Below are 10991 nucleotides of genomic sequence, written 5' to 3'. Positions count from 1 at the left end.
AGTTTTGACCCCAATTCCACGGAACACTGAACAAATAAAATGATAGTGCGAGCTGGGCATCCATGTACTATGGACACATTCTTGTTTTAAATGATATACTAGTTCAACTAACACTTTAAACTCAGGTCCTGAAACTTCGATTACTAGAATAAAAACATAATTCAATAGTCGACATTAATATACATAATATATGCACAGTACTAAAGTAATAAGAGATCAAAAGCACTTAATCAGTTGTGCATTACTTAAAAACCTAAATAGAAGAACACCGTCTCTATATAACCGAAGACAACAAGTACTAGATTGAAAAAAATACATATATGTCGGAAAATGCTTCACTAGTTTTATTTAAAACAAGAAAATAGAAATGTATAAAATAAGGTGATCAATCTCTTTCAGTTTTGTCTACAAGTACACATACCTTTAAGATCTCACCATAAATTTACTTTCAGAAATCATTGACATGGCACAATTGGATAAGTTTTACTCAAATTAATATACAAGTAACACAGTTTTAGCCAACACAACCGTTAATAAATCTTTAAGCAACAATAATTTTCTTCTTTTTCTTTGTTTTGACTTCTTGGATTTCATTCTCTAGATCTTCATCTTCTGGAAACTCAGCAAGAGTATTACATCTCTCTATCATACTCTGAACTTTACCATCTAACTCATCACACAACTCTTGGTCGGGAGTTTTACCTGAAATTTAATATAAAATTGTAACTTGATAATCTGATCAACCTAAACGTTACTATCTTTACAAGTCTTCTCTTATTTGTACATATAATAATTTTGAGGCATAACCTGTTTCAACAGGAATGTTTTTGTTGTTGTGTAAAAGAGGAAAATGCATGTCTAGTTATATCAGTGATGCTTGTCCCAAACGCGAAATGCAAGGAAGATAGACGGAAACTGAAATATTTTGTATTATGGTAGTATTTCAGAAGGTAGAAAAACCTTGATGATTCGTATTACTATTACATATTACTTATGATCTGAAGTTTGTGTCTGTTGTTTTTAAACTCGTTATATGATTAATGACTTCTTAAAAAGTGGATTTGTTTTGTTTGATTTTTGAAAATTAAAATTGAACACCATTTAATCATCATTGTCATCTAAGGTATATGGCGTAAGGAAGGATTGTAAGGCGATCATGTATGTATATCATTGATCATCTGGCCTTGATATGTTCATTTTTCATTGGTTTTTTTTTATAATCTTAGTTTCTCCGATACCTTAATAAATGACCCACTAGGTATATTAAGTTTATAGAATGATGTCAATTTGACAGGACCTTGACCCATGATACTGTTAAAATTATTTGATAATTGTAACATGACATTCACCATAACGACTTTACATAAACTTTTTAATCATGACAAGTAAAGCAGGGAATATATTGCAGGGTCATGTTATTAAACTTGAAGACACTTGACAATCTTTACTGAGTTTTTTTGCGATGAGGTGCTCAAAGATTGAATATGTATACTTATATGTGCTTGTGTGTTTTACACAAAACACACACACACAACGTATGCATTACAATTACATTAGATACATGCCTTCTATATATGTATATATATTCAGCCTAGGATCCATTGAATATCCAGTTTTCCTTTTTCTTGGTACATCAATACCTAAAAGCAGTTTCACTTTCTTCATCATGTGATCTACTACTTCATAATCGTTTGATTGTTTAGATAAATCACTTTTAACCACTTCAAAACCATCAATTATAATTGTCAGGAAAAAGTTGACGAGAATAAAGTTAAAACATAGAGCAAACATTCCGAATATAATTGGGCCCGCAACTCTTGTAGTGGTCCATGCCTTTTCATAATCGAATTTACCTGAAAAAGAAAATATACAAAATGTACCCTGTGTACGGAAAGTAAGAACTGCAAAATGGTAGAGATAGGATACGTTATACGGGTTACCTATTTGACGATCAATAATTGATTTGTGTTCTTACAAAGACTGCAAATCAAAGGTTTAATGTTTTTCACATACCAATCAACAATTTCTCCTTTTGCGCTTTTATGTATGCCTAAAGCACATTATAAAACAAATTGTTCTTTCTTTTTGTGGTTTTTGCTCTGGCCTTTTGACTCTCCTGTTATGTTTACACCACAATTTCATTAGGATGTGTAACATTTTTTACAGACTGCAAGTCGTGAAACACGATTAAAAAAATGTTTCATCGGTTTCTACATAACTCCTATCGACTCTATAGTCGTTCATGTTATTTGTGTTTAACAATTGAACTGTTTATTGGTTTACACAAACCACATATCAATCATAATATCAACGCGTATTCACAAATGTATCCTCATGATAAGGATTTAAGCAACTATAAGTCAACGAAGTACCTTTTTGTTTGAATTTGATTGTATTCACACCAGTGTTCTCTTAATTAGTGGATGCAAGTCTTTAAAGAAATGTATAAAAGAAATGCAGGAAATATGTCAAGATGACAGCCCCTCAACAACACAATAAATGGACAAGTTAATTACAAGTCACTCACCCAACATCATGGATAACAGCGTTTCTAACGTTGATACAAATGTTCTGAAGTCAAACATGTAAGTATTGAAGAAGAAATAAGCTGTTGTAGAAAATGCTAAGAATCCAGACATAAATACAACACCAAAACTTAGCAGTGGTTTGGCTACATACATCATTGTCGAAGTAAATAGAGATACTTTCTTGTTAAATCGTAGTAGTCTCAAAAACCTTAGTGTTTCCATAAAAGCTAGAATTCCAATGAAATATCCACAGCACTACAAGTATATATAATGTTTATATTGTTAAGTAAAACAACCAATTGTTTATTAACTTTCATAAATACTTCAGTTTTTTTGACAACGCTTAAACACAGCAACTGTATTACACGCATACATAATGGACATCTGATAAGATACATATCAACTGTACATTTGTAAGGTGTATAACAATGTATATATATCTGCTGAGAAGCATTCAAGCTGACAGTTCAAATCTTAAGGACATACGGTACAGTTTCTATTCCAAGGTATATTTTAAACGAAAGTTTGCTTACAAGCCATTTTTCACCTAGTCAAATGAAATTAGCAATAACAAATATACCTTTTATGTGCTACTTTTAGAGATAAATTGGTTGGAAATGTAAAATATCTCTTTCGTGAAGTTTTCAATTTTTGAAGTCATGCTTTGTAGTTGAAATAACTGCAACGAAAAGATATATTTATAACGTAAACTGTTTTTATTATACGATTTGTACGCCAACTTTGGTACAAATTTGGTAGGCTATGCTGCACTCTTCTTTTTTGCCTGTTCATTCTTTCTTTTAATAAATCAAAAACCAACTATGCCATATGAGAGATAACCGATTATAATGTATCGTTTGAGAGCCAGGCTGTAGATCACCACATTCGTAAAACATCGGTCATGGAATTGTTTCACTCTCAAACTTCCCTCATATAACTATGCCAAACTCGCGATGAAATTTTACTCGGTTGGGAGTACAACTATTCAACACAAATTATTACATTGTATATAGAACAAGAATTATGCTTACCTCGTCCCAAACAATAGCAAAGAAGAAATTAACAAACGTTGTAGGATTGTCCTTAACCTTCTTCATCATCTGCACACTAATAACACTTCTATATATAAAAACTAACATCAAACCATAAGCTATAGCTAATACAATCAGTTCCCATACGTTCCAGAACTCCTAAAAAGGAATAATGTTTTGTTATGTTATTGATTATTTCTATCACCTAAAAAATTTAATTGAATCATTAACAGTGTTTACCTGTATATGCTTCTATTCCTTTATATGAACTCCTTAAATAGAACCAGCTGGGTTTCTTTCGCATCAATATGCTGATCTTAAAGACATAGCCGTATCCAAACTATATTTATATATATTGTTTATCGTTTATCGAGAAAAGCAATCGAGTTGAGATGACCAATGATTGTGTATCGCTATTTTACCTATGACTACGTTGTCAATTTCATGTCAATTTTATTAGAAACGCCACGTGCCCCCTTATAGTTTCTAGCGTTAATTTCATATCACTCGACTCCACTGAGAAAGGAAATTATCTGTCAGTATTTTTTGTAAAATAGCGATAAATACTATTTATCTATATTATTCAGTTCAGCTTTTTTCAAAATCCTGTATCACGGTTTTGTTCAATCGACAATATTTGACCCGATGCTATTAGGTGCGCTTTCCCGCAAATATGTTTGAAAGTTGCATCTGATGACATATTTAAGTGACCCATGTATATCAAAATGTTACCATATTGCAAAAACCATGTGGAAACACGAAAACATATACAAACAAGCGTACCTTTAAAAGTTTATTTTATCTGCAGAGTTTTTGATGTCAAGTAATTGGGTTATCAACAGACATGTAAAACGGTTTTAACAAGAAACACAAGTTTACTCGTAGATTTGCAAGCAATTTAATTTCTCTGGTGAAATGATATCTATATTGATCATCAAACAAATTGAATGATATACGTTCTAGCCTCAGATATATTAAGTAGAAATTACGTCATCGACATTAATTGAATGTGGCATCGTAAAAGGTGACCATTGTTTGTTTTAGTTATTACTGATTTAAAGAGGAGGAATGATATATATCCGGCATTCAGGCAAAACATTCCGTCTTTTTTATAACTTGCTGGGGTTTTTTTATGTTTCAAATTATATAGTTAGCATGAAACTCTAATTCAAATGAGAAAACTTTATGATAGACCTAGTAAAACGTGTTAAGAGGTTCTTTTTATTGGCAGTTTTCCTTGCATGTTTAACTTAGTAAGTGAACTAACGCATTAATTATAAAAAAAAAGGAGAAGATGGGGTATGATTGCCAATGAGACAACTCTCCACAAAAGACCAAAATGACACAACTATAGGTAATAGTACGGCCTTCAACAATGAGCAGATCCCATACCGCATAGTCAGCTATAAAAGCCCTCGAAATAACAATGTAAAACATTTCATACGAAAAAACTAACGGCCTTATTTATGTACAAAAAATGAACGAAAAACAAATATGTAATACATAAACAAACGACAACCACTGAATTAAAGACTCATGTCTTGGGACAGCCATATACATACAGAAAGTGGCGGTGTTAAACATGTTAGCGGGATCCCAACCCTCCCCTAAACTGGGTAAGTGGTATAACAGTACAAAATAAAAACGAACTATAAAAATCAGATGAAGTAATAAAAATAAGTTACCTTGAAATAATCTTTCTTCAGTTTTCGTATTTTCTTGACTTCTGTTACAGTGTAAAATATAACGAAGGCCATGGTAATCAACTCAATAGCCATAACAAAATACATGAATCCATTACTATACCGGTCTAAACGAAATATGAAGAATCTTTCGAATGGTTCAATGCCTGGAATCAAAATAGAAGTTCATTTTAAATTGAAATGTGTGGCTTTACATTTAATTAAATTTCCAGTTTTGCACTAAAACATTGGTGAAGCCTGCTTTTAAAGTGACAATTTTTTTTTTTTTTTAAATATTACAAAAAAAAAATAATTTACAAATCGAGTTGTCATCTATTGTCAATTTATGCTAATTTCAATATTTGATGATTGTCGTAAACTTCTGTGCCTTTTAACAGCAATATTTTCTTTGAAACCCAAGCTAAGAAGAAGTTGAATGTTAAGATCCACTTCCATACCTCATTCAAAATTAATCTGTGTGTGCTGCTATTGTTAATCAATTTACAGACGCTTCGTGCTTCATACATGTTTTTGTTTGATACTGCAGGATTTCATTTGACAGACTTTTGTGGTGGTCAACTTCTATAATGTTTTTTGTGGTTCGAATTTAAAATAAAATCACTGTGATTAATGTTTTCATTCAAACCAAATCGTCAATGGACGACTATTTGCAAATTGAAATATTGTTAAAGCACACTAAATGACATGCTTCATTAAACCGAAATAATAAATAACAAATATATACCTCCTGTCTGTAAAAACTCCAGGACATACAGACAGATACCGAATAGATTATTATTAGGGTTATATAAGTTGACTTCAATGAAAATTGCCCTGGTATTGTTATCGACCCAGTTATTTTCCATTAGAGTATCTATCACTGAAGAGGCATCCGTCATGGTAGTACCAAGATCTGCCACATATCCACCACCACCATAAGTAGAAAATATACCCCAGTACGGATAGCCATCTATATCACTTGATTGGCTGTAGCTGAATAGACTGTCTGGGATATCTGTAGGATCTTCAATGTTAATAAATATCAATGTATAAGATTGTGATATCATCACAAGAGCAAGAGTTTTGTACTTGATAGATAAGGAAGACACACAGCGAAAGATCTCAATTATACAAATATTAATTCCGACTTCACACATCACAAAATTTGTACGTCGAGTTTAAGATATGAGGGATTGAGACTTATATGAATTGATTGCTATTGGTTATTAATAAGGAACATCTACATGTATCACACTTATAAGTATTATCTTAACGGGGTCACATGCCCATAGAGATATTTAGGGTCCATATTTACAAGACTCTTCAATGACGCTCAAATCAAAACGACTAAAAAGGGCAAATAAAGTACGAAGTTAAAGAGCATTGAGGGCCAAAATGTCCTTAATTATTTGTCACAATTACAGCTTAGCTTATTTTGTCCTGGGATCTGAAGTCCTTAGTATTTCGAAAAATTCAAAATTTTATTTACAAAAACAGATGCCTTAATGCATAATTTATCAGATCTTTATGACATTTTACAAGTGATTTGAACATACGGAACTGGTTACAGATATCGAATGAATATATTCGTGTTAACTGATAGGTATGTTTTTGTTTTGTTTTCAATTTGAGATTGTTCTCATTTCATTGTATTTGGATAAATGACAAGCTCAGATACATCAAACGCATGGAAAATAATTGTTATATTCCTGACTTGGAACAGACATCATATATATAGTCTAATTATTGTCAATTAGTTGGTTATAAAAAACACAATTTGATATTCAGAAAAAGGTCAAAATTTCTGATAAGGCATAAATCACTAACATTTCATTCGTAGAGTTATACTATATTGTACGCCGTGACTTACCTGATGCGTCTAACGGATCCCATTTAAGTTTGTAGTCTTTTTTATCTTCCGAAAAAGAGCTGTAGTCATCTCTGCAGTATTCTATTAAATAATCTAAAGGTGCAACGCATTTGTCTGAAAACACATATATTGTGTTAACAAATATATTAAGTAGATATACAGGACACAACCATAGCAGAACATCTATTAATCGTTTATCATAATTTGCTTTTAACAAATATTTAACAAATACTCAAACTTAAAAATAGCTTAACTGTCATTGTGTTTTGCTATAAAAACGAAATAATAATTCAATTACTCAAACCGTTCTATGAACCATGTATTAATACTTACAAGGAATAGTTCTAAGTTGGCGTAGTCTAGCACTTCCTACCAGTAGAGTCTGTTTATCTTGAATTAGACTTGAGCTATCTGTAAACACATCACCGTTATACCAGTCTGTGTAATACAGACTATTTAATAAGGCATTTTGTGTCCAATTCCAAAACTGGGCTATAGAGTTTACCTGAAAATATAGTTGTATATATTACTTATTGAAGTATAAGGGGATTATTCTAAGTATTTAGTATTCAGTATTTTATCTTCAAATAATGATAAATTAATGTCATACACACAAAGACGAAAACACGAAAAGTTAAATGACTAGAATTTCACAATGACAACTTCTTTTTAAATGTGACTTTTGTTAGGTTTGGGATCATGTCAAGAAATGAAGAGATTATTTAGAATCAATTTGTTTTATGAATTTTATATGTTATGTATGTTTATTAATAGAAAATTAAAAAAATTGAAATGTCAATCTTTTTGAATGCGAGATTATATGCTTTATTCATTTTGACACTAAAGATACGACGTGCTTAATAAATTCAGCTTTGAAAATGTTTGAGTATGGACTAATATGTAAGACTTATGAATCTCAAGAGTATTTCTTGCATTAGATGCAGATAAAGGATCCACATAAATAAAACAAAACAAAAATAGTTCGTAGCATTTAACAGTGTACACCATGGCTTCTATTAACGCACACATTTATAATATAGATTTTAATAGATAATGTATTTTTAATCCTTTACCTGATCGAACTGAACGGTATAAGATGGAGAAAATGATCCTAGATTAAACATGTTGTTGTAAGTAGTGTACTGATTATATGACCAAGGATCTCGGTTGGAATAGGCTATCATCAACACAAAATACAGGAAAAACACACAGATAGCTATCTCTTTCAGCAAGGAATACATTGCCATTTCATGAGCTCTAAATAAATAGACAAAATCAAAACATGGATAAGTTATTTAACTAAAGCATAATTTGAAAATGCCTGTACCAAGTCAGGAATATGACAGTTCTTGTCCATTCGTTTTTGATGCGTTTTGTTATTTGATTTTGCCATGTGATTATGGACTTTCCGAATTGATTTTCCTCTAAGTTCAGTATTTTTGTGATTTTTTGATAAGGAAAAAAAAAATACAAATCACAAAAATACTGAATTCAGAGGAAAATCAAATCGGAAAGTCCATAATCACATGGCAAAATCAAATGACAAAACACATCAAAAACGAATGGACAAGAACTGTAATATTCCTGACTTGGTACAGGCATTTTCAAATTTTAGAAAACATTCCGATTTGAATTTTTATTGGAGTTCGTCAATTTTTTGTTATATTGAGCTCAAATGAGTTATAATAATCAATAATGACTCATTATGTCTGTTTAGTTCACGCATCATTGTAAATATAACGGTATTTGATGAGACTGTCAACCAAATGAGAGGTTTAGCGCTATAAAACCAGGTTTAATCCACCATTTTCTACATTTGAAAATGCCTGTATCAAGTCAGGAATGTGACAGTTCTTGTCCATTCGTTTTTGATGTGTTTTGTCATTTGATTTTGCCATGTGTTTAGGGACTTTCCGATTTGATTTTCCTCTGAGTTTGTGATTTTACTTTTTACTGTTGAACTTCTTCTTTCAATATATAGTCGGGCTCTTTTTGAGTGTATAATGACTCTTAAAAACATTATCGCTGAATTGTAAATTTAATGTAACAACACTATTGTTCTTATAATGACCTTTCCTCCCGTGCCGTCTTTAGGAAATCCAACTCTGGAGGGAGAGGTGCTGATGTTTTCATCTTTTCTAATTCCTTTCTTTTATCTGGATTTTTTAAGTCTTCCTCAGTCATATGTGAATGTAACCATTCCTCTCCAGGTTCTAGCTGTTTATCGTTATCGTCATCGTTGGCTTCAGGTTTCTTAATAAAAACCGCATATATGACGGCTATGATAATCACCTAAAATGTGGTATATTATCTATGAATTATTAATATATTACGTGCTCTGTTTATAAAACAAAATCCAAAATTCATGAGTTTTAAAAGTATTTTTTTAATTCAAGTTTAATTTTATTAGTCACGTTCAAAGATTCAAATTATGTGATTACAACTGGTTTTATAATTTGTATACTTACCTTTAATGGCTGTGAAAAGAAAATTGACTCAAAACAGGATATAAAGAAGGACACCAGCCATTCTAAAGATTTCTTTGGTCCAAACACGCCACCAAATTCCACTGTTGCCCAAAATGCAACAGCTACAGTACAAAATGATATCACATAACCAATATAAATTCCCCAATAAGGTAGTTTGAAGGGCTTTTTCGTTTTGTCATCTTTTTTAAATGTAAGTGCCCTAGGAACTGGATTAAGCTCTGCTGATGGTTTTTTCATATATTTATCTGGAGGAGGATGAACACTCCTATCATTGTCGTTCTGGTGAGTATCGTCTTTATCGTCAAAACATTCGCCTCTCTCTAACATTTCAAGCTCATTTTCCAATTCTACTTTGACAGCATCAGGGTCAAGATCTGATTTTTCTCTTGTTCTTTCTTTCTTTGCATTCTCAACCATATTATTTTTTACTTCTTCCCTCTGTTTTTCATCCATACCATGAACTTTCCTTTTGACACAGGCAAAACATAGAAACTTGCTATAAAATCGGTATGCAAGTGTTTCTTCAATCTTCTTGGGATATGGTTTTGAATAGCGAAATAATGCTACAATTAATAGATTGATTGGCAGTGACATTAGGCCGCTGACTAATCCGATATATAATCCTGTTGGGGTAACCACTATTGGACCTACTCCATACTCCTTTGGATTTGACCCCTCATCAGACTTATAAAATGCAATACTTGTAACCATGGTAGCAAAAAGTAGTGACAAGCAGCATGTTAATCGCTGAATACGAGTGAAATTACTTTTAGCAGGACGTTTAAAGATAGAAAACCATAAATGACCATCAGCCAAGCTGTATTTTGTTTTTGTCCAGAAAAGATAGTTAAAACTGGTTAGTTCGGCACGACCAGCAACAGGTATCATTCTGTCAATCTAAAAATATACAATTGGCATCTATTACTTTTTCATAACTTTGCATAATGTGTTTTATCATTGTACCATTCTCTGTTACATTAATATTCCTCTGCATTACTAGTACTAAATTTATCTCGTTCCATGAAAGAAGAATTTGTTGACTAAATATTTAAGATTAACACATAAAAATATAATTATTTGAACTTTATGAGCGTAAAAAAATAACCTGGCTAGTAATAAATACATTGAAATCTGTCATTCTATATATTAAACCCGCATTGGAGATAAAACCATATTATTTTGTGAAAAGATATAACCAAACTTCAGAACTCCAAGCTAAATTCAAAATGGGAAGTCCATACAAACAGACATCAATTTAAACTTTAGACTTTATCAACCAACGGAATGAAGTAAAAACAGCTGTTATATTCCTGTCTTGGTACAGGTAAGTTCACGGAAAATGTTGAATTATTTGAACATCTAAGGTTTTCCTCTCCCCGGCAAATATGGTG

General features: G+C 31.7%; 1 protein-coding gene across 1 annotated transcript in view; it reads right to left on the bottom strand.

Annotated features, from left to right (window-relative positions):
- Window positions 1–498: 498 nt before the first annotated feature.
- The window catches only part of LOC139489415 (polycystin-1-like), a 50913-nt gene continuing 40420 nt past the window's right edge, over window positions 499–10991 (bottom strand). Inside the window, exons 27-37 of the mRNA XM_071275734.1 lie at window positions 9580–10497; window positions 9183–9403; window positions 8185–8368; window positions 7445–7616; window positions 7112–7225; window positions 5987–6265; window positions 5245–5408; window positions 3560–3718; window positions 2528–2783; window positions 1566–1853; window positions 499–702 (exon numbers count right to left, since the gene is read on the bottom strand). Of these exons, the coding sequence (XP_071131835.1) occupies window positions 542–702; window positions 1566–1853; window positions 2528–2783; window positions 3560–3718; window positions 5245–5408; window positions 5987–6265; window positions 7112–7225; window positions 7445–7616; window positions 8185–8368; window positions 9183–9403; window positions 9580–10497 (2916 nt within the window). The 3' untranslated portion in view covers window positions 499–541. The remainder of the gene's footprint in view (window positions 703–1565; window positions 1854–2527; window positions 2784–3559; window positions 3719–5244; window positions 5409–5986; window positions 6266–7111; window positions 7226–7444; window positions 7617–8184; window positions 8369–9182; window positions 9404–9579; window positions 10498–10991) is intronic.

This window comes from Mytilus edulis, chromosome 9, assembly GCF_963676685.1.
Source record: "Mytilus edulis chromosome 9, xbMytEdul2.2, whole genome shotgun sequence".
Lineage (NCBI taxonomy): Eukaryota > Metazoa > Mollusca > Bivalvia > Mytilida > Mytilidae > Mytilus > Mytilus edulis.
Note: the sequence above shows the minus strand (reverse complement) of the source record. Positions and strands in the feature narration are given on the sequence as shown.